This window comes from Oncorhynchus tshawytscha, linkage group LG13, assembly GCF_018296145.1.
Source record: "Oncorhynchus tshawytscha isolate Ot180627B linkage group LG13, Otsh_v2.0, whole genome shotgun sequence".
Lineage (NCBI taxonomy): Eukaryota > Metazoa > Chordata > Actinopteri > Salmoniformes > Salmonidae > Oncorhynchus > Oncorhynchus tshawytscha.
In genome coordinates, this window is record NC_056441.1 from 2,889,811 (window position 1) to 2,917,520 (window position 27,710).

The following is a 27,710-nucleotide window of genomic DNA, read 5'->3' on the forward strand; positions in this document are numbered from 1 at the left end:
TAATGTACCCTGTCGGATGGTGGTACTGGGATATGTAGAATAGGAGAGGGACAGAAAGAGGGAGAGAAAGAGGGGAGGAGAGGGAGAGAAAGAGGGGAGGAGAGGGAGAGAAAGAGGGGAGGAGAGGGACAGAAAGAGGGAGGGAGAGGGAGAGAAAGAGGGGAGGAGAGGGGAGAAAGAGGGGAGGACAAGGACAGAAAGAGGGAGGAGAGAGGGAGAGAAAGGAGAGGGAGAGAAAGAGGGGAGGAGAGGGACAGAAAGAGGGAGGGAGAGGGAGAGAAAGAGGGGAGGAGAGGGACAGAAAGAGGGAGGGAGAGGGAGAGAAAGAGGGGAGGAGAGGGAGAGAAAGAGGGGAGGAGAGGGAGAGAAAGAGGGAGGGAGAGGGAGAGAGAGGGGGAGAATAGCACACCACTCCTACTTCAAAGAGAATGGCAAGATGATGATGATGACGAGGGTTGATGGTGATGACGAGGATGGTGCGACAATCGGCTGCCATGTTGATACATTGATACTTCAACCTCCCTCCCTCCCCGTCAAAACAACCAAATGATGCTCAGCTTCTCTTGAATTTCTCCCCTCAAAAATACATGTTTGCACTGAGAAGAAGGACATCAAAAGGTCTTTTATCAAGAAAAAACACCCTGCTGTTTCCTTCCACCCAACCCAATATCTGTCATTTGGCTTTAAAAGGCAGACATGCCCCTTTTGGAAATGACATTCCTGTGTCTGTAATGATGTGTGTCCTTATCCAACCTCCTGCACACTCAGGTGAGAGAGGAGTCTATGGACGACACAGAGCAGCCTGTGAGAACATCATAACACACTCTATTTACCATCCACACAAACTGAGAAGGAAAAATGTGTGTGTGTTTGTGTTTGTGTAGCAGGGTCTGTGTGTGTGTGTGTGTGTGTGTGTGTGTGTGTGTGTGTGTGTGTGTGTGTGTGTGAGAGGCAGGGTGTGTGTGTGTGTGTGTGTGTGTGTGTGTGTGTGTGTGTGTGTGTGTGTGTGAGAGAGAGGCAGGGTCTGTGTGTGTGTGTGTGCGTGTGTGAGAGGCAGGGTCTGTGTGTGTGTGTGTGTGTGCGTGTGTGAGAGGCAGGGTCTGTGTGTGTGTGTGTGTGCGTGTGTGAGAGGCAGGGTGTGTGTTTTTGTGTGTGTAGCAGGGTCTGTGTGTGTGTGTGTGTGCGTGTGTGAGAGGCAGGGTGTGTGTGTTTGTGTGTGTAGCAGGGTCTGTGTGTGTGTGTGTGTGTGTGTGTGTGCGTGTGTGAGAGGCAGGGTGTGTGTGTGTGTGCGTGTGTGAGAGGCAGGGTCTGTGTGTGTGTGCGTGTGTGAGAGGCAGGGTGTGTGTGTTTGTGTGTGTAGCAGGGTCTGTGTGTGTGTGTGTGTGTGTGTGTGTGTGTGCGTGTGTGAGAGGCAGGGTGTGTGTGTTTGTGTGTGCGTGTGTGTGTGTTTTGCTATTGACAACTTAAGAGTGTGCCACTCTGATCTTAGGTCAGATGGTGCCATTAAATACTGATCTTAGGTCAGATCTTAATGGTTGACAGACAAAACAGAGATGCTTGTTCTAGGTCCCAAGAAACAAAGAAATCTTCTGTTGAATCTGACAATTAATCGTAATGGTTGTACAGTCGTCTCAAATAAAACTGTGAAGGACCTCAGCGTTACTCTGGACCCTGATCTCTCTTTTGAAGAACATATCATATATAGACCATTTCAAGGACAGCTTTTTTTTTTTTCTACGTAACATTGCAAAAATCAGAAACTTTCTGTCCAAAAATGATGCAGAAAAATGAATCCATGCTTTTGTCACTTCTAGGTTAGACTACTGCAATGCTCTACTTTCCGGCTACCCAGATAAAGCACTAAATAAACTTCAGTTGGTGCTAAATACGGCTGCTAGAATCCTGACTAGAACCAAAAAATGTGATCATATTACTCCAGTGCTAGCCTCCCTACACTGGCTTCCTGTCAAAGCAAGGGCTGATTTCAAGGTTTTACTGCTAACCTACAAAGCATTACATGAGTTGCTCCTACCTATCTCTCTGATTTGGTCCTGCCGTACAGACCAACACATACGCTACGGTCACAAGACGCAGGCCTCCTAATTGTCCCTAGAATTTCTAAGCAAACAGCTGGAGGCAGGGCTTTCTCCTATAGAGCTCCATTTTTATGGAACGGTCTGCCTACCCATGTCAGAGACGCAAACTCGGTCTCAACCTTTACTGAAGACTCATCTCTTCAGTGGGTCATATGATTGAGTGTAGTCTGGCCCAGGAGTGGGAAGGTGAACGGAAAGGCTCTGGAGCAACGAACCGCCCTTGCTGTCTCTGCCTGGCCGGTTCCCCTCTTTCCACTGGGATTCTCTGCCTCTAACCCTATTACAGGGGCTGAGTCACTGGCTTACTGGGGCTCTCTCATGCCGTCCCTGGAAGGGGTGAGTCACCTGAGTGGGTTGATTCACTGATGTGGTCATCCTGTCTTGATTGGCGCCCCCCCTTGGGTTGTGCCATGGCGGAGATCTTTGTGGGCTATACTCAGCCCTGTCTCAGGATGGTAAGTTGGTGGTTGAAGATATCCCTCTAGTGGTGTGGGGGCTGTGCTTTGGCAAAGTGGGTGGGGTTATATCCTTCCTGTTTGGCCCTGTCCGGGGGTGTCCTCGGATGGGTCCACAGTGTCTCCTGACCCCTCCTGTCTCAGCCTCCAGTATTTATGCTGCAGTAGTTTATGTGTCGGGGGCTAGGGTCAGTTTGTTATATCTGGAGTACTTCTCCTGTCCTATTCGGTGTCCTGTGTGAATCTAAGTGTGCGTTCTCTAATTCTCTCCTTCTCTCTTTTTTTCTCTCTCTCGGAGGACCTGAGCCCTAGGACCATGCCCCAGGATTACCTGACATGATGACTCCTTGCTGTCCCCAGTCCACCTGGCCGTGCTGCTGCTCCAGTTTCAACTGTTCTGCCTTATTATTATACGACCATGCTGGTCATTTATGAACATTTGAACATCTTGGCCATGTTCTGTTATAATCTCCACCCGGCACAGCCAGAAGAGGACTGGCCACCCCACATAGCCTGGTTCCTCTCTAGGTTTCTTCCTAGGTTTTGGCCTTTCTAGGGAGTTTTTCCTAGCCACCTTAAATACTGATCTTAGGTCAGATGGTGCCCTTAAATACTGATCTTAGGTCAGTTTTGTGGTTTCCCCCATAATGAAAGGGGGTTTTGTGATTGACCCCCCGACACACCTCCCCAACACGCAAACAGCCTGTCTGTACACTTACCAACACATTGGGGCAGGGGGCTATCCCAGGCTCTCCTCTCCCCCCTCAAACAGGTCAGGATCTGGGGTCCCTTCAAGGTATATCCTGGGTCACAGCTATAACACACAGTGCTGCCAGCAAAGTGACCCTTATCTTCTCTCTTATAACCAAACTGAGGAACACCCGGGTCCTCACACTTCAACAGATCAAAACCTGCAGGACGGGGGGACAAAGAGAGAAGACGGAGGGACAAAGAGAGAAGACGGAGGAATAGAGAGAGAAGACGGAGGGATAGAGAGAGAAGACGGAGGGATAAAGAGAGAAGACGGAGGGATAGAGAGAGAAGACGGAGGGATAAAGAGAGAAGATGGAGGGATGGAGAGAGAAGACGGAGGGACAAAGAGAGAAGACGGAGGGACAAAGAGAGAAGACGGAGGGATAAAGAGATAAGACGGAGGGATGGAGAGAGAAGACAGAGGGATAGAGAGAAGATGGAGGGATAGAGAGAGAAGACAGAGGGATGGAGAGAGAAGACGGAGGGATAGAGAGAAGACGGAGGGATAGAGAGAGAAGACGGAGGGATAGAGAGAAGACGGAGGGACACAGAGAGAAAACGGATTAAATAAAAGTTGAGAGGAAGGTGTGTGTGTGTGTGTGTGTGTGTGTGTGTGTGTGTGTGTGTGTGTGTGTGTGTGTGTGTTACTCACTAGTAAAGTGTAACTGGAAGCCCTTGCTGGTGTTCTCTGCGTTGCTGATGAACTCCAACCACATGGAGCTGGATGTGGAGTTCAGAGTGTTGTCCTGCAGCTCAGTCCCAGAGAAAACACCCAACAGACGAGCCTGGTTACTATTACCATCAAACACCTACAGGGAGAGACGGGCAGACAGAGGGAGAGAGAGAGAGGGAGACAGAGACAGAGACAGAGACAGAGAGAGAGAGAGAAAGAGAGAGAGGGAGAGAGAAGGAGAGAGAGAAGGAGATGGACATTTTTAAATCAACTAATACTGCCAATGCCAATATATTGTGCAAGTTCTCCCACTTAAAAAAATGAGAGAGGCCTGTAATTTTCATCATAGGTACACTTCAACTATGACAGACAAAATGAAAAAAATAAATCCAGAAAATCAAAATTGTAGGATTTTTTATGAATTGAATTTAATTGCAAATTATGGTGGAAAATAAGTATTTGGTCACCTACAAACAAGCAAGATTTCTGGCTCTCACAGATCTGTAACTTCTTCTTTAAGAGGCTCCTCTGTCCTCCACTCGTTACCTGTATTAATGGCACCTGTTTGAACTTGTTATCAGTATAAAAGACACCTGTCCACAACCTCAAACAGTCACACTCCAAACTCCACTATGGCCAAGACCAAAGAGCTGTCAAAGGACAGTGTACCTATGATGAAAATTACAGGCCTCTCTCATCTTTTTAAGAAGGTCCTCAAATCAAACCAATAGCTTTTCAAACGGCTTCGAAACTGGAGACTGAGATTGAAAAATGTTGATTTTGTAGTCAATGAACAATTTCTTTGTAGATTTTGATGTGTGCTTGGGTTATTGTCTTATGATTCTGTTTTCCACTGAAAAGGCCAAGGATCTATATTTTGCACTGGTTCCAATCCAAGTCCCAATGTCGAACCAAGTCCCAATGTCAATTCAAGTCCCAATGTCAATCCCAAGTCCCAATGTCAATCCAAGTCCCAATGCTCACCAAGCCCCAATGACATTCCAAGAGTCAATGTCAATCCAAGTCCCAATGTCAATCCAAGTGCAAATCCAATTTCAATGCCAAAACAGGTGCAAATCCATTTCCCAACAATAATCCAAGCCCCAATGCCAATCCAAGTGCCAATGCTAATCAAATCTAATCCAATTAATTTATAAAGCCCTTCTTATATCAGCTGATGTCTCAAAGTGCTGTACAGAAACCAAGCCTAAAAACTCCAAACAGCAAGCAATGCAGGTGTAGAAGCACGGTGGTTAGGAAAAACTCCCTAGAAAGGCCAAAACCTAGGAAGAAACCTAGAGAGGAACCAGGCTATGTGGGGTGGCCAGTCCTCTTCAGGCTGTGCCGGGTGGAGATTATAACAGGACATGGCCAAGATGTTCAAATGTTCATAAATGACCAGCAGGGTCAAATAATAGTAATCCAAGTCCCAATGCAATTTATCACTCCATCCCTACATACTTAGTGCCCGCTAGAAAAAAATGGGTTCATGACGCCCCAGCACACACACACACACACACACACACACGCTCTTTGCCCCCCTCACTTTGAGCATGTCATCGTCCTCCAGTCTGAAGTCTCGTGCTCGGAGCTGGATGCCTTTGCCTGGCTGGGTCTGTATAGAGTAGATACACTCGTGGTGGTTCCCATAGTAACCTGGGTAGTTAGGAGACAGCAGCACTCCCTGCATGCCAGTCACTGAGGATCCACATTCAGCTAGGAGAGAGAGAGAGAGAGAGAGAGAGAGACAGAGAGACAGAGAGAGAGACAGAGAGACAGAGAAAGAGAGAACAGGAGAGGTCACTCACCACACGCCAATAGCATCTAGTATTTGTACTTATACATGGTTCTATGGAGACATGCAGCAGGGGAGGATAATGTAGGAGAGATGATCACCTCTGACTTGTTAGAATTGAGTTCAGAGTATCTGTGTCCCTTCTACACATTCATTCTATTTTGATCAAAATTGAACATAAATACAGAGTCACTGTAGACAGAAAACCACTCCAATACAAAAGGACAACTGAAAACACATCCAAGTAACTGTCGAAATCTACATTTATATTCCTGTAGAAATTGCCTGACCTCTAGCTTCTCCCCCCCACAAAAAGCCTAAAGAAACATTTTTGTTTAAATAAGCAGAAGGCTGGATAGCAGAAAACACACACAACTTAATTACTTTCCTTCAACTGGAATGACAAAAAATGTACATTGAGACAAATGACTTTCTAAGGTCTAAGCCACTGTGAACCATTTCATACTGCAACTGTGAGATATTTCTACATTTTGTTATCACAATTTTGGTATGATTCAGCTGGTTCTCCAGTTAGTTAAACATAGTTTATAGTTCTAAGAGTTAAGAAGCTCATTTTAAAACTATTTTCATGATTGTCTCCAACCCCTCCAGGTGTCGCTTATTTCCCCCAGTGTATTTATCCCTGTGTTTCCTGTCTCTCTGTACCAGTGTATTTATCCCTGTGTTTCCTGTCTCTCTGTACCAGTGTATTTATCCCTGTGTTTCCTGTCTCTCTGTACCAGTGTATTTATCCCTGTGTTTCCTGTCTCTCTGTACCAGTGTATTTATCCCTCTGTTTCCTGTATCTCTGTACCAGTGTATTTATCCCTGTGTTTCCTGTCTCTCTGTGCCAGTGTATTTATCCCTGTGTTTCCTGTCTCTCTGTACCAGTGTATTTATCCCTCTGTTTCCTGTCTCTCTGTGCAGGTTGTCCTGTATGTTTAGTCAACCAGCGTGTTTTTCCCCGTACTCCTTTTCTATTCTGTTTTTGATCGTCTTCCTGATTTTGACCCCTGCCTGACTCTGGACTACTTTCCCACCTGTCTGATCATCCTACCCTGACCTTGAATCTGTCTGCCCTGACCTTGAATCTGTCTGCCCTGACCTTGAATCTGTCTGCCCTGACCTTGAATTATCCTGCCCTGACCCTGAATCTATCTGCCCTGACCCTGAATCTGCCTGACCTGACCCTGACCCTGAATATGCCTGCCCTGACCCTGAATCTGTCTGCCCTGACCCTGAATATGCCTGCCCTGACCCTGAATCTGCCTGCCCTGGCCCTGAATCTGCCTGCCCTGACCCTGAATCTGCCTGCCCTGACCCTGAATCTGCCTGCCCTGACCCTGAATCTGCCTGCCCTGGCCCTGAATCTGCCTGCCCTGACCCTGAATCTGCCTGCCCTGACCCTGAATCTGCCTGCCCTTTGGTGCCTATTGGACTGTGATCTGGTTTTGACCTTTTGACCTGTCCATGACCAGTCTCTTGCCTCAGTCCCTTTGGATTAATAAACATTGTACCACAGTAAACATTTGCATATGGGTCTTGCCTTGTGCCTTGATAATAATGACAAAGCAAAAACAGGTTTTAAGACATTTTTGCTAATTTAATTACAACAAAATATGTTACATATTTACATAAGTATTCAGACCCTTTACTCAGTACTTTGTTGAAGCACCTTTGGCAGTGATTACAGCCTTGAATCTTCTTGGGTGTGATGCTACAAGCTTGGCACACCTGTATTTGGGGAATTTCTCCCATTCTTCTCTGCAGATCTTCTCAAGCTCTGTCAGGGTGGATGGGGAGCGTCACTGCACAGCTATTTTCAGGTCTCTCCAGAGATGTTCGATTGGGTTCAAGTCCGGGCTCTGGCTGGGCCACTCAAAGACATTCAGAGACTTGTCCCGAAGCCACTCCCTCATTGTCTTGGCTGTGTACTTAGGGTCTTTGTCCTGTTGGAAGGTGAACCTTCACCCCAGTCTGAGGTCCTGAGCGCTCTGGAGCAGGTTTTCATCAAGGATCTCTCTGTACTTTGCTCTGTTCATCTTTCTCTCGATCCTGACTAGTCTCCCTGTCCCCGAAAAACATCCCCACAGCATCATGCTACCACCATGCTTAACCTTATAGGGATGGTGCCAGGTTTCCTCCAGACGTGACGCTGGCATTCAGATCTGTGCCTCGACACAATCTTGTCTTGGAGCTCTACGGACAATTATTTTGACATCGTGGCATAGATTTCTCTCTGACATGCGTTGTCAACTGTGGGACCTTATGTAGACAGGTGTGTGCCTTTCCACATCATGTCCAATCAATTGAATTTACCAAAGATGGACTCCAATCAAATTGTGGAAACATCTCAAGGATGATCAATTGAAATCGAATGCACCTGAGCTCAATATTGAGTCTCATAGCAAAGGGTCTGAATACTTATGTAAATATGTAACATATTTTGTAAATAAGTTATTTCTGTTTTTATTTGTAATGAATCTTATGTAAATAAGTTATTTCTGTTTTGTATTGTTAATACATTTGCAAATATTCAAAAAACCTGTTTTTGCTTTGTCATTATGGTATATTGTGTGTAGATTGATGAGGATTAAAAATATTTAAAAAATCTGAGTGTCTCCATAATCCGCTCTATATGTCTCCATATCTCCATAATCCACATGCTATATCTCCATATTCCACTCTATATATCTCCATATTCCACTCTATATATCTCCATAATCCACTCTATATATCTCCATATCACCATAATCCACTCTTTATATCTCCATAATCCACTCTCTATATCTCCATAATCCACTCTATATATCCATAATCCACTCCATATATCACCATAATCCACTCTATATATCTCCATAATCCACCTCATATATCTCCATAATCCATTTTATATATCTCCATAATCCACTCTATATATCTCCATAATCCAATCTATATATCTCCATATCACCATAATCCACTCTCTATATCTCCATATCACCACAACACACTCTATATATCTCCATAATCCACTCTATATACCTCAATATCTCCATAATCCACTCTCCATATCTCCATATCACCATAATCCACTCTCTATATCTCCATATCTCCATAATCCACTCTCTATATCTCCATAATCCACTCTATATATCTCCATAATCCACTCTATATATCTCCATAATCCACTCTATATATCTCTATATATCTCCATAACCCGCTCTATATATTTCTATATATCTCCATAATCTGCTCTATATATCTCTATATATCTCCATAATCCACTCTATATATCTCTATATATCTCCATAACCCGCTCTATATATTTCTATATATCTCCATAATCTGCTCTATATATCTCTATATATCTCCATAATCCACTCTATATATCTCTATATATCTCCATAATCCACTCTATATATCTCTATATATCTCCATAATCCACATGCTATATCTCCATAATCCACTCTATATATCTCTATATATCTCCATAATCCGCTCTATATATCTCTATATATCTCCATAATCCACTCTATATATCTCTATATCTCCATAATCCACATGCTATATCTCCATAATCCACTCTATATATCTCTATATATCTCCATAATCCACTCTATATATCTCTATATATCTCCATAATCTGCTCTATATATCTCTATATATCTCCATAATCCACTCTATATATCTCTATATATCTCCATAATCCGCTCTATATATCTCTATATATCTCCATAATCCACTCTATATATCTCTATATATCTCCATAATCCACTCTATATATCTCTATATATCTCCATAATCCACTCTATATATCTCTATATATCTCCATAATCCACTCTATATATCTATATATCACCATAATCCACTCTATATATCACCATAATCCACTCTATATATCTCCATAATCCACTCTATATATCTCCATAATCCACATGCTATATCTCCATAATCCACTCTATATATCTATATCTCCATATCACCATAATCCACTCTCTATATCTCCATATCACCATAATCCACTCTATATATCTCCATAATAATCCACTCTATATATCTCCATAATCCACTCTATATATCACCACAACCCACTCTCTATATCTCCATAATCCACTCTATATATCTCCATAATCCACTCTATATATCTCCATAATCCACTCTATATATCTCCATAATCCACCTCATATATCTCCATAATCCACTCTATATATCTCCATAATCCACTCTATATATCTCCATAATCCAATCTATATATCTCCATATCACCACAACACACTCTATATATCTCCATAATCCAATCTATATATCTCCATATCACCATAATCCACTCTATATATCTCCATAATCCACTCTATATCTCTCCATATCTCCATAATCCACTCTATATACCTCCATATCTCCATATTCCACTCTCTATATCTCCATAATCCACTCTCTATATCTCCATAATCCACATTTCCATAATCCACTCTCTATATCTCCATAATCCACTCTATATATCTCCATAATCCACTCTATATATCTCTATATAACTCCATAATCCACTCTCTATATCTCCATATCTCAATAATCCACTCTCTATATCTCCCTAATCCACTCTCTATATCTCCAATATCCCCTCTATATAGTGTATAAGGCTGTGTGGTAGGGTTATATTTAAGGTTGTGGGTTGTGTTGGAGTGTTTTACGTAAGGGCACATGAGATGGGTGTGCATTAGTTTAATATACATGATTGGGCGAGTTAGTGGTTGGGGGAGAGGGGGGAGCAAAACCAAATGAAATTGCGGGGCCACCTACCAACACACCTTGGCAGAGGGGAGCTCCACACCCTCCTCCGCCCCCCCAGACACGTCACCCTCGCCGGCCCCTCCAGACGGTAACCAGGGAAACAGGAGAAGATGAGCGCGTCCCCCACCCCAAACTGTAACCCCTTACGGGTACTGTAGGGAGGAACACCGGGGTCTTCACAGGGCTCCAGGTCATATTCTGAAGGAGGAGAGGAGAAAGGGATGGATGGAAGAGAGAGGTAATCATTCGTAAAATGAAAACAAAAATCCATACTTGTTTTTGAGGATAACCAATAATGCATTGCATTATCATGGATTCTCTTCCAGTTGACCCATGATCATGAAAAGCGTCTATATAGATATGTTATTAAACCTGTTACAACTGTTACACCTGTTACTACTGGTACACCTGTTACACATGTTACACCTGTTACTACTGTTATACATGTTACACCTGTTACACCTGTTACTACTGGTCACCAGTTACACCTGTTACTACTGTTACACCTGTTACACCTGTTATACCTGTTACACCTGTTACACCTGTTATACCTGTTATATATGTTACACCTGTTACTACTGGTCACCGGTTACACCTGTTACTACTGGTACACATATTACTACTGGTACACCTGTTACACCTGTTACTACTGTTACACCTGTTACACCTGTTATACCTGTTACACCTGTTATACCTGTTACTGCTGGTACACCTGTTACACCTGTTACTACTGGTACACATATTACTACTGGTACACCTGTTACACCTGTTACTACTGTTACACCTGTTATACCTGTTACTACTGGTACACCTGTTACACCTGTTACTACTGTTACTACTGTTACACCTGTTATACCTGTTATACCTGTTACACCTGTTACTACTGTTACACCTGTTACACCTATTATACCTGTTACACCTGTTATACCTGTTACACCTGTTATACCTGTTATACCTGTTACTACTGGTACACCTGGTACACCTGGTACACCTGTTATACCTGTTACACCTGTTACACATGTTACACCTGTTACACCTGTTATACCTGTTACACCTGTTATACCTGTTACACCTGTTAAACCTGTTACTACTGGTACACCTGTTACACCTGTTACTACTGGTACACATATTACTACTGGTACACCTGTTACACCTGTTACTACTGTTACACCTGTTACACCTGTTACTACTGGTACACCTGTTACACCTGTTACTACTGTTACTACTGTTACACCTGTTATACCTGTTATACCTGTTACACCTGTTACTACTGTTACACCTGTTACACCTATTATACCTGTTACACCTGTTATACCTGTTACACCTGTTATACCTGTTATACCTGTTACTACTGGTACACCTGTTACACCTGTTATACCTGTTACACCTGTTATACCTGTTACACCTGTTATACCTGTTATACCTGTTACTACTGGTACACCTGTTACACCTGTTATACATGTTACACCTGTTACACCTGTTATACCTGTTACACCTGTTATACCTGTTACACCTGTTATACCTGTTATACCTGTTACTACTGGTACACCTGTTACACCTGTTACACATGTTACACCTGTTACACCTGTTATACCTGTTACACCTGTTACACCTGTTACACCTGTTATACCTGTTACACCTGTTATACCTGTTACACCTGTTACACCTGTTATACTGTTACTACTGGTACACCTGTTACACCTGTTAAACCTGTTATAACTGTTACACCTGCTATACCTGTTATATTTGTTACACCTGTTACTACTGTTATACCTGTTACTACTGTTATACCTGTTACACCTGCTACTACTGGTACACCTGATACACCTGTTATACCTGTTACACCTGTTACTACTGTCACACCTGTTACACCTGTTATATCTGTTACACCTGTTACTACTGTTACACCTGTTACTACTGTTACACCTGTTATACCTGTTACTACTGGTACACCTGTTACACCTGTTACTACTGGTACACCTGTTATACCTGTTACTACTGGTACACCTGTTACACCTGTTACTACTGGTACACCTGTTACACCTGTTACTACTGGTACACCTGGTACACCTGTTACACCTGTTACTACTGGTACACCTGTTACACCTGTTACTACAGGCCAATCAACTTAAAGCATAGAATACTTGATATGGAAAATACATATTATGACCTGTCTGTATGTCTGTATGGTCAAAAAACTATACCGCTCCCGCATCTAGCAAGGACTCCCTCCCCCGAAGGCCCAACTTCCTGCCTTTATCCTAACTCACTTACCACAATACAATGAACAGGCAAGAGGGGGGCCAAAAACGGAGTTACACTAACAACAAATGAATATATCTCAATCAGGTAAATATAAATCAGAAACGTACCGAATATTTCATCATGTACATTAATAATATTTAATATATTTACACAAACATACATGGAGCTCTGTATACTACTGGTACACCTGTTACTACTGCTCCTCATGTTCATAACCTGTTGCCCATTCTGATACTGCTCCTCATGTTCATAACCTGTTGCCCATTCTGATACTACTCCTCATGTTCATAACCTGTTGCCCATTCTGATACTACTCCTCATGTTCATAACCTGTTGCCCATTCTGATACTACTCCTCATGTTCATAACCTGTTGCCCATTCTGATACTGCTCCTCATGTTTGCACTGTTAGTTTCATGGTGCGTCGAGCCAGAAAGGAAGGCTAACCCGGTGACAAATACACACAGAGACTCATTTTCATTTACAATGTATAAGACGATAAGGTATTCTCTCAGTATTCCAAATGTCACACGGTTTTAATCCGTAACGACTTAAAATGCTATTTCATGGTCCTTGGAGCCGGATAAGAAGCCATGCTAAGTTAAACCTGTACCCCTACCTGAGAAGGTGATGTTGAATCCCTCGTAGGAGACTGAGAAGTCTGAGAGGAAGCGTATCTGAGCGGTGTAGTTCCCATACAGGCCTGCACTGAGGGTGGGGGGCAGTGTTGAGCCCGTTAGTCTCCACAGGGGTTCGGGGAAGCTGCCGTTCTCTGTCACCAACAGGTGGTCATGGGGAGACTCTAAGTGGAATGTATGGAAGGTGAACTGGACACCTGGTGGGGCAGGAGAGAGGGAGAGAAGAGTCAGATACAGTTTTCCTGGTGGGGCAGGAGAGAGAGAGAGAGAAGAATCAGATACACTTCCTGGTTGGGGAGGAGAGAGAGAGAGAGAGAGAGAGAGAGAGAGAGAGAGAGAGAGAAGAGTCAACTACACTTCCTGGTGGGGGAGGAGAGAGAAGAGTCAACTACACTTCCTGGTGGGAGAGGAGAGAGATAGAAGAGTCAACTACACTTCCTGGTGGGGGGGAGGAGAGAGAGAGAAGAGTCAACTACACTTCCTGGTGGGGGGGAGAGAGAGAGAACAGTCAACTACACTTCCTGGTGGGGGGGAGAGAGAGAGAGAGAAGAGTCAACTACACTTCCTGGTGGGGGAGGAGAGAGAGAGAAGAGTCAACTACACTTCCTGGTGGGGGAGAGAGAGAGAGAACAGTCAACTACACTTCCTGGTGGGGGGGAGAGAGAGAAGACTCAACTACACTTCCTGGTGGGGAGGAGAGAGAGAGAAGAGTCAACTACACTTCCTGGTGGGGGAGGAGAGAGAGAGAAGAGTCAACTACACTTCCTGGTGGTGAGGGAGAGAGAAAAGAGTCAACTACAATTCCTGGTGGGGGAGAGAGAGAGAGAGAAGAGTCAACTACACTTCCTGGGAGAAGAGAGAGAAGAGTCAACTACACTTCCTGGTGGGGGGAGGAGAGCTGAGAAACAGTCAACTACACTTCTTGGTGGGGGGGATTAGAGAGAGAGAGGGGATGAGTCAACTACAATTCCTGGTAGGTAATAGGAGAGAGATTTGAGAGAACAGTCAACTACACTTCCTGGTGGGGGGAGTGAGAGAGAGAGAGAACTATAGGACCAGATAAGTGAAATGACATCAGCGAAGTTGTCAACTACACTTCCTGGTGGGGGAGGAGAGAGAGAGAAGAGTCAACTACACTTCCTGGTCAGGGAGAAGAGAGAGAGAAGAGTCAACTACACTTCCTGGTGGGGGAGGAGAGAGAGAGAAGAGTCAAATACACTTCCTGGTGGGTTACTACAAGAGAGAGCAGCAGATGGTCAGCTACTCTGGGAGAACATTAGAATATGAGTAGAACATGTCTCAGTTTTAAAAGCTGAAAACAGCCTTCACCAGGGGAATTAGACTAAATGTTTGTGTCCATGGATGTGTTTGAGTACTTTTGAATAGGTAATAGTACTAATAGAGATTTGACTAGAAAAGTGTCTATTCTGCCTTGGGCTTGGCTAGCAGTGCTGCAGGGATGTACAGGACTTATCGTTCTCTATAGGACCAGATAAGTGAAATGACATTGTCAGCGAAGTTGAATTAGACAGGAGTGGCCCTGCTCACCTTTGCCGTGGGAGGACTCTATCATCCAGGTGCAGTTGAGGTTGTGAGGATAGAAGTCAGGAAACCCAGGAGAGAGGATGGTACCGGTGTTACCCTGAATATAACCTCCACACAACGCTGCAGAGAGAGGAGGAGGGGAGAGGGAGAGGGGGGGGGGAGTAGGAGGGGAGGGAGGGATGGGGAGAGGGAGGAGACAGAAAGATTAATGTTGAATAAGTAGGTAGTTATTAGAACTACACTTAGCGTAATATACCCAGGTTTCACCATGCTCTACAATCCAGTTTAGTAGTCCTTCTGAAAGACATACACAGAGAAATCAACCCTGGCCTTAAAACGTGTGATAAGAAGATAAACTCTGAAGGACAACTTCAACACTTTTATCCTAGTTTTCCAGTTTGATAAGGGCAAGTTCAACCTGGAGCTAAACTGGGGGGTTCATTTTGTGAACAGAGTTCAGAATCGGGCCGTACCATCACAGCTGGGCAGGGGTCGACTCCACTGGAAGTTTGGTTCACACTCCAGGGGTTCCGGGTCGCTGAGGGAGTACCCGGCGTCACAGCTGAACGTTACCAAGGCACCCACGTAGAAGTCGTTGCCATGGCGTTGGCCGTTGACGGGGATGCCAGGGTCGACACAGTGATCTGACTGTAGCTGTAGAGCTGAGGAGGAAAACACACTCAGGGTTATTACACACACACTGGGGTTATTACACACACACTGGGGTTATTACACACACACACTGGGGTTATTACACACACACACACACACACTGGGGTTATTACACACACACACACACACTGGGGTTACACACACACACACTGGGGTTATTACACACACACTGGGGTTACACACACACACACTGGGGTTATTACACACACACTGGGCTTATCACACACACACTGGGGTTATTGCACACACACTGGGGTTACACACACACACACACACACACACACACACACACACACACACACTGGGGTTATTACACACACACTGGGGTTATTACACACACACTGGGGTCACACACACACACACTGGGGTTATTACACACACACTGGGGTTATTACACACACCTGGGGTTATCACACACACACACACACACACACACACACACACACACACACACACACACACACACACAGGTTATTACACACACACAAGGGTTATTACACAAACACTGGGGTTATCACACACACACACACACACACACACACACACACACACACACACACACACACACACACAGGTTATTACACACACACTGGGCTTATCACACACACACACACTCCACATTACACGTGATTCAGGTGAAATAGTGCATAAACACATCTCTCAAATGGACCAGCATAACATACCAGAGTAACAGACCAGAGTAACATACCAGAGTAACAGACCAGAGTAACAGACCAGAGTAACATACCAGAGTAACATACCAGAGTAACATACCAGAGTAACAGACCAGAGTAACAGACCAGAGTAACAGACCAGAGTAACATACCAGAGTAACAGACCAGAGTAACATACCAGAGTAACATACCAGAGTAACAGACCAGCATAACAGACCAGAGTAACAGACAGAGTAACAGACCAGTAACAGACCAGAGTAACAGACCAGAGTAACAGACCAGAGTAACAGACCAGAGTAACAGACCAGAGTAACAGACCAGCATAACAGACCAGAGTAACAGACCAGAGTAACAGACCAGAGTAACAGACCAGCATAACAGACCAGTAACAGACCAATAACAGACCAGAGTAACAGACCAGAGTAACAGACCAGAGTAACAGACCAGCATAACAGACCAGAGTAACAGACCAGAGTAACAGACCAGAGTAACAGACCAGAGTGACATACCAGAGTAACAGACCAGCGTAACAGACCAGAGTAACAGACCAGCGTAACAGACCATTGTAACATACCAGAGTAACAGACCAGAGTAACAGACCAGAGTAACAGACCAGAGTTTCTGTTTCTGTCCCACACAGCATGTCCTGTTTCTGCCCCACACAGCATGTCCTGTTCTGTCCCACACACCATGTCCTGTTTCTGTCCCACACACCCTACCCTGTTTCTGTCCCACACACCCTACCCTGTTTCTGTCCCACACACCATGTCCTGTTCTGTCCCACACACCCTACCCTGTTTCTGTCCCACACACCATGTCCTGTTTCTGTCCCACACACCATGCCCTGTTTCTGCCCCACACACCATGTCCTGTTTCTGCCCACACACCATGTCCTGTTTCTGTCCCACACACCATGTCCTGTTCTGTCCCACACACCCTACCCTGTTTCTGCCCCACACACCATGTCCTGTTTCTGTCCCACACACCCTACCCTGTTTCTGTCCCACACACCCTGTCCTGTTTCTGTCCCACACACCATGTCCTGTTTCTGTCCCACACACCATGCCCTGTTTCTGTCCCACACACCATGTCCTGTTTCTGCCACACACACCATGTCCTGTTTCTGTCTAGGTGGGGCACACCATGTCCTGTTTCTGTAAACCCTACCCTGTTTCTGCCCCACACACCATGTCCTGTTTCTGTCCCACACACCATGCCCTGTTTCTGCCCCACACACCATGTCCTGTTTCTGCCACACACACCATGTCCTGTTTCTGTCTAGGTGGGGCAGTAGCCACGGTGAATTATTAAAGCAGAGACTGCTGCTTCGACGAAGGGTTACTAATGTTGAGTCACACAGGTTTAAAATATCTTAAAAACACCATTGTGTGTTTGCATCGTCTTTTGATGACAAGGTGAGAGTTGATAAAAAAAAAACGATGATGATTTTTAAAATCGTTTTAAACCTGTGTGTTTTCTGACGATGTGCCCCTGTGTGTTGTCTGACGATGTGCCCCTGTGTGTTTACTGACGATGTGTCCCTGTGTGTTTTTACTGTGCCCCTGTGTGTTTACTGTGTCCCTGTGTGTTGTCTGACGATGTGCCCCTGTGTGTTTACTGGCGATGTGCCCCTGTGTGTTTTCTGACGATGTGCCCCTGTGTGTTTTCTGACGATGTGCCCCTGTGTGTTTTCTGACGATGTGCCCCTGTGTGTTTTCTGACGTGTGCAACATCTTACGATAGAATCAACCCTGTAGTTATTAAATACATATGGACGTTGTGATTGAGATGTCTGCATAGAGAAAAGGGAGTGATGATGGTTTTAATACCACGTCAGGAACACCACCTCATGAATTCCATCTCATGAATATCGCCTCATGAATATCGCCTCATTAATACCACCTCATGAATACCACCTCATTAATATCACCTCATTAATACCACCTCATGAATATAACCTCATGAATACCACCTCATTAATACCACCTCATGAATACCACCTTATGAATACCACCTCATGAATACCACCTCATGAATACCACCTCATGAATATCACCTCATTAATACCACCTCATTAATATCACCTATCACTGGCTCAGTCAGGGACCTGGCATGATTATAGCTCAGTCAGGGACCTGGCATGATTATAGCTCAGTCAGGGACCTGGCATGATTATAGCTCAGTCATGGACCTGGCATGATTATAGCTCAGTCAGGGACCTGGCATGATTATAGCTCAGTCAGGGACCTGGCATGACTTTGGCAGTGGAATAGCAAAACCAATAATTTGTAATGATGGGCTCTGTGTCAAGCCAAGCAAACTAATCTGGAACATAATATTATTATTTCTGTCTGTGAGGAGAGGAAGGTAGGGAGCATTTCAGAGTTCCTCTAACGGTTGCTCTGGACCCAGCAATGTCTACTGATTCTAGAAAAACGCAAAGTCTTACTCTCATAGTGGATGCGGAAGCCGATGTCCGAGTGGCTTTTGTCGGTGGAGAAGAGGAGGAACAGGAAGTTGGAGGTGCTGATGAGGAACTGGGGCACCTGGGTACCCTGGTAGCTACCAATCAGAGGCGAGGAGGGGAACCGCCCGTCACGCACCTCCAGCACGTCATAGTTTACCTCAGTACGAAACCTGGGGGAACAACCAATGGGTTAACAGGAATCTGGGAGAACAACCAATGGGTGAACAGGAATCGATGGGACAACTAATGGAGGAACAGCAATCTGGGGGAACAACCAATTGGCAAAGAGCAATCTAGGGGAACAACCAATGGTTTAACAAGTATCTGGGGAACATCCAATGGATTAACAGGAATCTGTGGGACCATCCTCCTCAGTGAAATTCATAAAAAAATGTAAATTGTGAATCTTTAAAAAGGAGATGCTAAATATATTCACGTCACCAAATAATTGATTAAAACACACTGTTTTGTAAAGAAGGTCTACAGTAGCCTCAACAGCACTCTGTAGGGTAGCACCATAGTGTAGCCGGAGGACAGCTAGCTTCCATCCTCCTCTAGGTACATTGACTTCAATACAAAACCTAGGAGGCTCATGGTTTTCATCCTCTTCTTTAGACTTACACAGTAATTATGACAACTTCTGGAGGACGTCATCCAACCTATCAGAGCTCTTACAGCATCAACTGACATGTTTTCCACCCAATCAAAAGATCAGAGAATGAATCGAGTACTGAAAGCATGAGCTACAACTAGCTAGCACTACAGTGCATACAATGTGGTGAGTATCTAACTCAAAGAGAGAAAGACAATAGTTGAACAGTTTTGAACAAATTATATATATATTTTTAAACTGAAGGAGAAGCAAGAGAAAAATAGAGAGAGAGAAAATGCTGTATTTCCTATTTTTTTCACTTCACATTCACTTACTTAGCAAATGCAGCTAGCTAGTTTAGCCTGCTCAAACAGAGAGGGATGCTATGCTAGCTAGTTTAGCCTGCTCAAACAGAGAGGGATGCTATGCTAGCTAGTTTAGCCTGCTCAAACAGAGAGGGATGCTATGCTAGCTAGTTTAGCCTGCTCAAACAGAGAGGGATGCTATGCTAGCTAGTTTAGCCTGCTCAAACAGAGAGGGATGCTATGCTAGCTAGTTTAGCCTGCTCAAACAGACAGGGATGCTATGCTAGCTAGTTAAGCCTGCTCAAACAGAGAGGGATGCTATGCTAGCTAGTTTAGCCTGCTCAAACAGAGAGGGATGCTATGCTAGCTAGTTTAGCCTGCTCAAACAGAGAGGGATGCTATGCTAGCTAGTTTAGCCTGCTCAAACAGACAGGGATGCTATGCTAGCTAGTTAAGCCTGCTCAAACAGAGAGGGATGCTATGCTAGCTAGTTTAGCTGCTCAAACAGAGAGGGATGCTATGCTAGCTAGTTTAGCCTGCTCAAACAGAGAGGGATGCTATGCTAGCTAGTTTAGCCTGCTCAAACAGAGAGGGATGCTATGCTAGCTAGTTTAGCCTGCTCAAACAGAGAGGGATGCTATGCTAGCTAGTTTAGCCTGCTCAAACAGAGAGGGATGCTATGCTAGCTAGTTTAGCCTGCTCAAACAGAGAGGGATGCTATGCTAGCTAGTTTAGCCTGCTCAAACAGAGAGGGATGCTATGCTAGCTAGTTTAGCCTGCTCAAACAGAGAGGGATGCTATGCTAGCTAGTTTAGCCTGCTCAAACAGAGAGGGATGCTATGCTAGCTAGTTTAGCCTGCTCAAATAGAGAGGGATGCTATGCTAGCTAGTTTAGCCTGCTCAAACAGAGAGGGATGCTATGCTAGCTAGTTTAGCCTGCTCAAACAGAGAGGGATGCTATGCTAGCTAGTTTAGCCTGCTCAAACAGAGAGGGATGCTATGCTAGCTAGTTTAGCCTGTTCAAACAGAGAGTGAAGCTATGCTAGCTAGTTTAGCCTGCTCAAACAGAGAGGGATGCTATGCTAGCTAGTTTAGCCTGCTCAAACAGAGAGGGATGCTATGCTTTAGCCTGCTCAAACAGAGAGGGATGCTATGCTAGCTAGTTTAGCCTGCTCAAACAGAGAGGGATGCTATGCTAGCTAGTTTAGCCTGCTCAAACAGAGAGGGATGCTATGCTAGCTAGTTTAGCCTGCTCAAACAGAGAGGGATGCTATGCTAGCTAGTTTAGCCTGCTCAAACAGAGAGGGATGCTATGCTAGCTAGTTTAGCCTGCTCAAACATAGAGGGATGCTATGCTAGCTAGTTTAGCCTGCTCAAACAGAGAGGGATGCTATGCAAGCTAGTTTATCCTGCTCAAACAGAGAGGGAAGCAAGGTTAGCTAGTTTAGCCTGCTTAAACAGAGAGGGAAGCTATGCTATCTAGTTTAGCCTGCTCAAACAGAGAGGGAAGCCAGGTTAGTTAGCTGGCTATGGCTATCCAACACTGGAACTTTATCAAGGTAAGCTTTTGGTTTCTTAATTTATTACCACCGGGGCCCCGCCTGTGTAACTGCTAAGCTGATTTCAGACTGTAGCAGGTTTACTAAGGCATTCGTTCTAGTAGCTATGTTGACTATGACGTTAGCTAATAGGGTGACATTGATGTAGGCTGTGTGGAGCAGGTTAGCGGTTATAATATGAAGGTTTGGCTTGGAAAGTTTTTTCCGCCTGGTCACATACAGCTGATGGGTTGTGCACTGAAGTCCACAAGAGAAGGAGAAGAGCTCATAGATGGGAGAAGGAATTATACAACGAGTTAAATGGCCATGCTGTTTGTACGTGGCTGCTATGAAAGTGAACAGTGTTTGCTTGTGATCAGGGGTGTATTCATTCCGGCGATTCTGTTGGAAAAAAATTTTTTGGAACAGAAGCAAACGGAACAAAGCGGGGAAAAACATACCTGAATTTGTCCAATAGAAACTCTTGTCTGCAACTGTTGGACTAATGACTACACCCTAGATCAGCTAGATGCAGGTAAGAGGTGATACTGTTGGACTAATGACTACACCCTAGATCAGCTAGATGCAGGTAAGAGGTGATACTGCTGGACTAATGACTACACCCTAGATCAGCTAGATGCAGGCAAGAGGTGATACTGTTGGACTAATGATCACACTGTTAGATGCAGACAAGACTAGACTAATGACTACACCCTAGATCAGCTAGATGCAGGTAAGAGGTGATACTGTTGGACTAATGACTACACCCTAGATCAGCTAGATGCAGGTAAGAGGTGATACTGTTGGACTAATGACTACACCCTAGATCAGCTAGATGCAGGCAAGAGTCTGCCATGTGCTATTGAATGCCACTGTCTGTCACCTCAAATTTCTCTCAACCTGTTTGCACCTACGCTGTAAACTTTCATTCATAGGCTAGGTTGTAGCAACCTCTTGATGGGTATAGGGAAATTAGAGTATCATGTAGTAGCCTAAACCTAAGGATGTTAATGCTGTAATAGAAATAAGGCCATTCTAATAAAACAATTGTACTGTCCTCCCTCATAGTAAACGGCACCAGCCTCCACTGGTCAATATACTGTACAACTTTGGGAACAACCAATGGGTTAGCAGGATTCTGATGGAACAACCAATGGGTTAGCAAGAATCTGAGGGAACAACCAATGGGTTAGCAGGAATCTGAGGGAACAACCAATGGGTTAGCAAGAATCTGAGGGAACAACCAATGGGTTAGCAAGAATCTGAGGGAACAACCAATGGGTTAGCAGGATTCTGAGGGAACAACCAATGGGTTAGCAAGAATCTGAGGGAACAACCAATGGGTTAGCAGGATTCTGAGGGAACAACCAATGGGTTAGCAAGAATCTGAGGGAACAACCAATGGGTTAGCAGGATTCTGAGGGAACAACCAATGGGTTAGCAAGAATCTGAGGGAACAACCAATGGGTTAGCAGGATTCTGAGGGAACAACCAATGGGTCAGCAGGAATCATATGAAACAGCTAGATAGGAGTTACGACAGGGTAAAAACCAAGTACTGGTCAGTGTTTCCCAACTAATAGTAGAATAGAGAAAATGTCTGGATTCATATTCAGAAGCAATGTGGAAAGCAGCATCGTTCTTGTTCTGGAACAATGTGTTGTACAGCTGAGAGAATAAGCCTGGAGGAAAGATGCTTGAGTGACAGGGAGGTGACACTTGGTATGTGTGGCCCGGAAAGTGGAAGCAAGCAGCGATAGGAGAGAGAGGACTCTATGTCGCTCGGAGGCTGAAGTAGAACGAAGCCTGATCATTAGTAACAATTATTATCTGGGTGATTATTTACAGGCGCAGTGGTGCCCCCAAATAAAACAAATCCAGGTCGCATCAAAATATTTAGGAGCAATGTGGACACATTTTAGAGCCCTGAGAGTGTGAGAGAGAGAGAGAGAGAGAGAGAGAGAGAGAGAGAGAGAGAGAGAGAGAGAGAGAGAGAGAGAGAGAGACAGAGAGAGAGAGAGGGAGAGACAGAGAGAGAGAGAGAGAGAGAGAGAAACAGCGAGAGAGAGAGAGACAGAGAGAGAGAGCGGCAGAGAGACAGAGGCTGAGAGACAGAGAGACAGAGAGCAACAGAGAGAGAGCAACAGAGAGAGAGAGAGAGACAGAGAGAGAGAGAGAGGGAGAGACAGAGAGCGAGAGAGTGACAGAGAGAGAGAGAGAGAGCAACAGAGGGAGAGACAGAGACAGGGACAGAGAGAGAGAGAAACAGCGAGAGAGAGAGAGAGACAGAGAGAGAGAGCGGCAGAGAGAGAGAGGCAGAGAGACAGAGAGAGAGAGAGACAGAAAGAGACAGAGACAGTGAGAAAGAGAGAGAGAGTGAGAGACAGAGTGAGAGAGAGAGAGAGACAATATAATAATGTAGGAGAAGATGGAAGAGAGAGAGGCAGAGAGAGACAGAGAGAGAGACAATATAATAATGTAGGAGAAGATGGAAGAGAGAGAGGCAGAGGGAGAGAGAGAGAGGCAGAGAGAGAGAGAGAGAGAGAGAGAGAGAGAGACAAAAAAACAGAGCAAACTAGAATGCTATTTGGCCCTACACAGAGAGTACACAGCGGCAGAATACCTGACCTCTGTGACTGACCCAAAATTAAGGAAAGGTTTGACTATGTACAGACTCAGTGAGCGTAGACTTGCTATTGAGAAAGGCCGCCGTAGGCAGACATGGCTCTCAAGAGAAGACAGGCTATGTGCTCACTGCCCACAAAATGAGGTGGAAACTGAGCTGCACTTCCTAACCTCCTGCCCAATGTATGACCATATTAGAGAGACATATTTCCCTCAGATTACACAGATCCACAAAGAATTCAAAAACAAATCTAATGTTGATAAACTCCCATATCTACTGGGTGAAATACCACAGTGTGACATCACAGCAGCAAGATTTGTGACCTGTTGCCACAAGTAAAGGGCAACCAGTGAAGAACAAACACCATTGTAAATACAACCCATATTTATGCTTATTTATTTCCCTTGTGTACTTTAACCATTTGTACATTGTTACAACACTGTATATTATCTACCTCACTTGCATTGGCAATGTTAACACATGTTTCCCATGCCAATAAAGCCCCTTGAATTGAATTGAAAATTGATAGAGAGAGAGAGAGACCTTGAGAGAGAGAGACATCGAGAGAGAGAAAGAGAGTAATACACAGTACGATAATGTAGGAGAAGATGTAAGAGAGAGAGAGAGAGAGAGGCAGAATGAATGATAGTAATTGTAGAGTTAGTAAGTAATGATGAATGATAGTAAGGGTAGAGATAGTAAGTAATGATGAATGATAGTAAGGGTAGAGATAGGAAAATAAACGAAGACAGTGTGCCCTGACTTACTTATCAAACACGATCTTGATGGGGTATCCTGGCGGAGCCTCGATGACCCACTCACAGTTAAGGGCCTCCTTATAGAGCTCTGGCCAACCAGGGGACAGGATGATTCCACTAGGAGCCTTCAGATCACCCCCACACTGAGCTGAGGAACAGGGGAGGAGAGGGGGGTGAAGGGGAGGAAGGGAGAGGAGAGGAATGGGAAGAGGGAGGGTGAGAGGAGGGGGCAGATGGTGTGGGAAAAGAGGGGAGGGGGAGAGGAGGTGAGGGATGAGGGAAGAAGAGGGATAGGGAAGGGGAGAGGGAGGATAGGGAGGGGGAGAGGGAGGATAGGGAGGGGGAGAGGGAGGAATGGGAAGAGGGAGGGGGAGAGGAGGGGGCAGATGGTGTGGGAAAAAGGGGAGGGGGAGAGGAGGTGAGGGATGAGGGAAGAAGAGGGATAGGGAAGGGGAGAGGGAGGATAGGGAGGGGAGAGGGAGGAATGGGAAGAGGGAGGGGGAGAGGAGGGGGCAGATGGTGTGGGAAAAGAGGGGAGGGGGAGAGGAGGTGAGGGATGAGGGAAGAAGTGGGAGGGAAGGGGAGAGGGAGGATAGGGAGGGGGAGTGGGAGGGTATGGAGGGGGAGAGGGAGGAAGAGAGGAGGAGAGGAGGTGAGGGATGAGGGATAGGGAAGGGGAGAGGGAGGTTAGGGAGGGGGAGAGGGAGGAAGAGAGGAGGAGGAGAGGAGGGATGAGAGGTGTGAGAAGAACACAGAGCGAGGGAGAAAGAGGGAAAAAGCGACAGTCTATTATATCACGGATGTGGCCAATGTGTTCACTTATCCCCATGGATCCGTGACTATATCAAAGTCCATTTAACACAATACATCACTGGGACTCTGTTTCAGTCAGCCTCAGCAGGGGTGGAGGCCGTCATGGAAATGGTTGACAATTACTGGAGCTCAAGGTCAAACATCAGTCCAGAGACTGACGGGGTGGTTTGGTGGAAGGGAGAAGGGGGAGGCAAGTATGTGTGTGTGTGTGTTCATGAATAAACCCTTGTGTGTATCACACAGAACAGAAAACACCTTGGTCATCACACAACAGCCTGTGATATGAGGCTAACCTGATCAACAGCCTGTGAAACGATGCTGACATGCCTGCTTGCTAATGTGCCTTGTCTCCTCATTGATGTGAATGCATTGTCAATACTGCAGGTGGTTCATTATGCAGTGATCTGTATTGTGTTGTAAAAAAATATAGAAAAAAATGTGCTAATTGTCTTCGCCACTTCATCGATTGTCATTACAAATGCCGACACTATGTTTTATTGGCTTTTACCAATTGACCTTCAGTATTCAGATGTAACCGATCAATTGATCTGACGGCTGTGTTTCATAAGCTATAACCTGGCAGACTCTTTCATACACTACACTATAATCTGGCATACTGTATCACTAGTAGTAGACAGTACTATAATCTGGCATACTGTATCACTAGTAGTAGACAGTACTATAATCTGGCATACTGTATCACTAGTAGTAGACAGTACTATAATCTGGCATACTGTATCACTAGTAGTAGACAGTACTATAATCTGGCATACTGTATCACTAGTAGTAGACAGTACTATAATCTGGCATACTGTATCACTAGTAGTAGACAGTACTATAATCTGGCATACTGTATCACTAGTAGTAGACAGTACTATAATCTGGCATACTGTATCACTAGTAGTAGACAGTACTATAATCTGGCATACTGTATCACTAGTAGTAGACAGTACTATAATCTGGCATACTGTATCACTAGTAGTAGACAGTACTATAATCTGGCATACTGTATCACTAGTAGCAGTACAGTACTATAATCTGGCATACTGTATCACTAGTAGTAGACAGTACTATAATCTGGCATACTGTATCACTAGTAGTAGACAGTACTATAATCTGGCATACTGTATCACTAGTAGTAGACAGTACTATAATCTGGCATACTGTATCACTAGTAGTAGACAGTACTATAATCTGGCATACTGTATCACTAGTAGTAGACAGTACTATAATCTGGCATACTGTATCACTAGTAGTAGACAGTACTATAATCTGGCATTCTGTAATAAATCACTAGTAGTAGACAGTACTATAATCTGGCATACTGTATCACTAGTAGTAGACAGTACTATAATCTGGCATACTGTATCACTAGTAGTAGACAGTACTATAATCTGGCATACTGTATCACTAGTAGTAGACAGTACTATAATCTGGCATTCTGTAATAAATCACTAGTAGTAGACAGTACTATAATCTGGCATTCTGTAATGAATCACTAGTAGTAGATGGTACCAAAACAGATGGTACTATAATCTGGCATACTGTATCACTAGTAGTAGACAGTACTATAATCTGGCATTCTGTAATAAATCACTAGTAGTAGACAGTACTATAATCTGGCATTCTGTAATGAATCACTAGTAGTAGATGGTACCAAAACAGATGGTACTATAATCTGGCATACTGTATCACTAGTAGTAGACAGTACTATAATCTGGCATTCTGTAATGAATCACTAGTAGTAGATGGTACCAAAACAGATGGTACTATAATCTGGCATACTGTATCACTAGTAGTAGACAGTACTATAATCTGGCATTCTGTAATGAATCACTAGTAGTAGATGGTACCAAAACAGATGGTACTATAATCTGGCATAATGTAATAAATCACTAGTAGTAGATGGTACTATAATTTGGCATACTGTAATAAATCACGAGTAGTAGATGGCACTATAATCTGGCATACTGTAATGAATCACTAGTAGTAGATGGTACTATAATTTGGCATACTGTAATAAATCACTAGTAGTAGATGGCACTATAATCTGGCATACTGTAATAAATCACTAGTAGTAGATTGTACTATAACCTGGCATACTGTAATAAATCACTAGTAGTAGATGGTACTATAATTTGGCATACTGTAATAAATCACGAGTAGTAGATGGCACTATAATCTGGCATACTGTAATGAATCACTAGTAGTAGATGGTACTATAATTTGGCATACTGTAATAAATCACTAGTAGTAGATGGCACTATAATCTGGCAT

The 27,710-nt window shown here is 44.4% G+C and overlaps 1 protein-coding gene across 1 annotated transcript in view; it reads right to left on the reverse strand.

The window, feature by feature from the left end:
• Nucleotides 1–27,710, reverse strand: part of LOC112220687 (CUB and sushi domain-containing protein 2-like) — a 927,456-nt gene that overhangs the window by 321,591 nt on the left and 578,155 nt on the right. Inside the window, 9 exon segments of the mRNA XM_042295064.1 lie at nucleotides 3,271–3,462; nucleotides 3,957–4,113; nucleotides 5,524–5,693; nucleotides 10,552–10,740; nucleotides 13,426–13,641; nucleotides 14,993–15,109; nucleotides 15,463–15,651; nucleotides 18,785–18,972; nucleotides 24,630–24,768. Of these exon segments, the coding sequence (XP_042150998.1) occupies nucleotides 3,271–3,462; nucleotides 3,957–4,113; nucleotides 5,524–5,693; nucleotides 10,552–10,740; nucleotides 13,426–13,641; nucleotides 14,993–15,109; nucleotides 15,463–15,651; nucleotides 18,785–18,972; nucleotides 24,630–24,768 (1,557 nt within the window).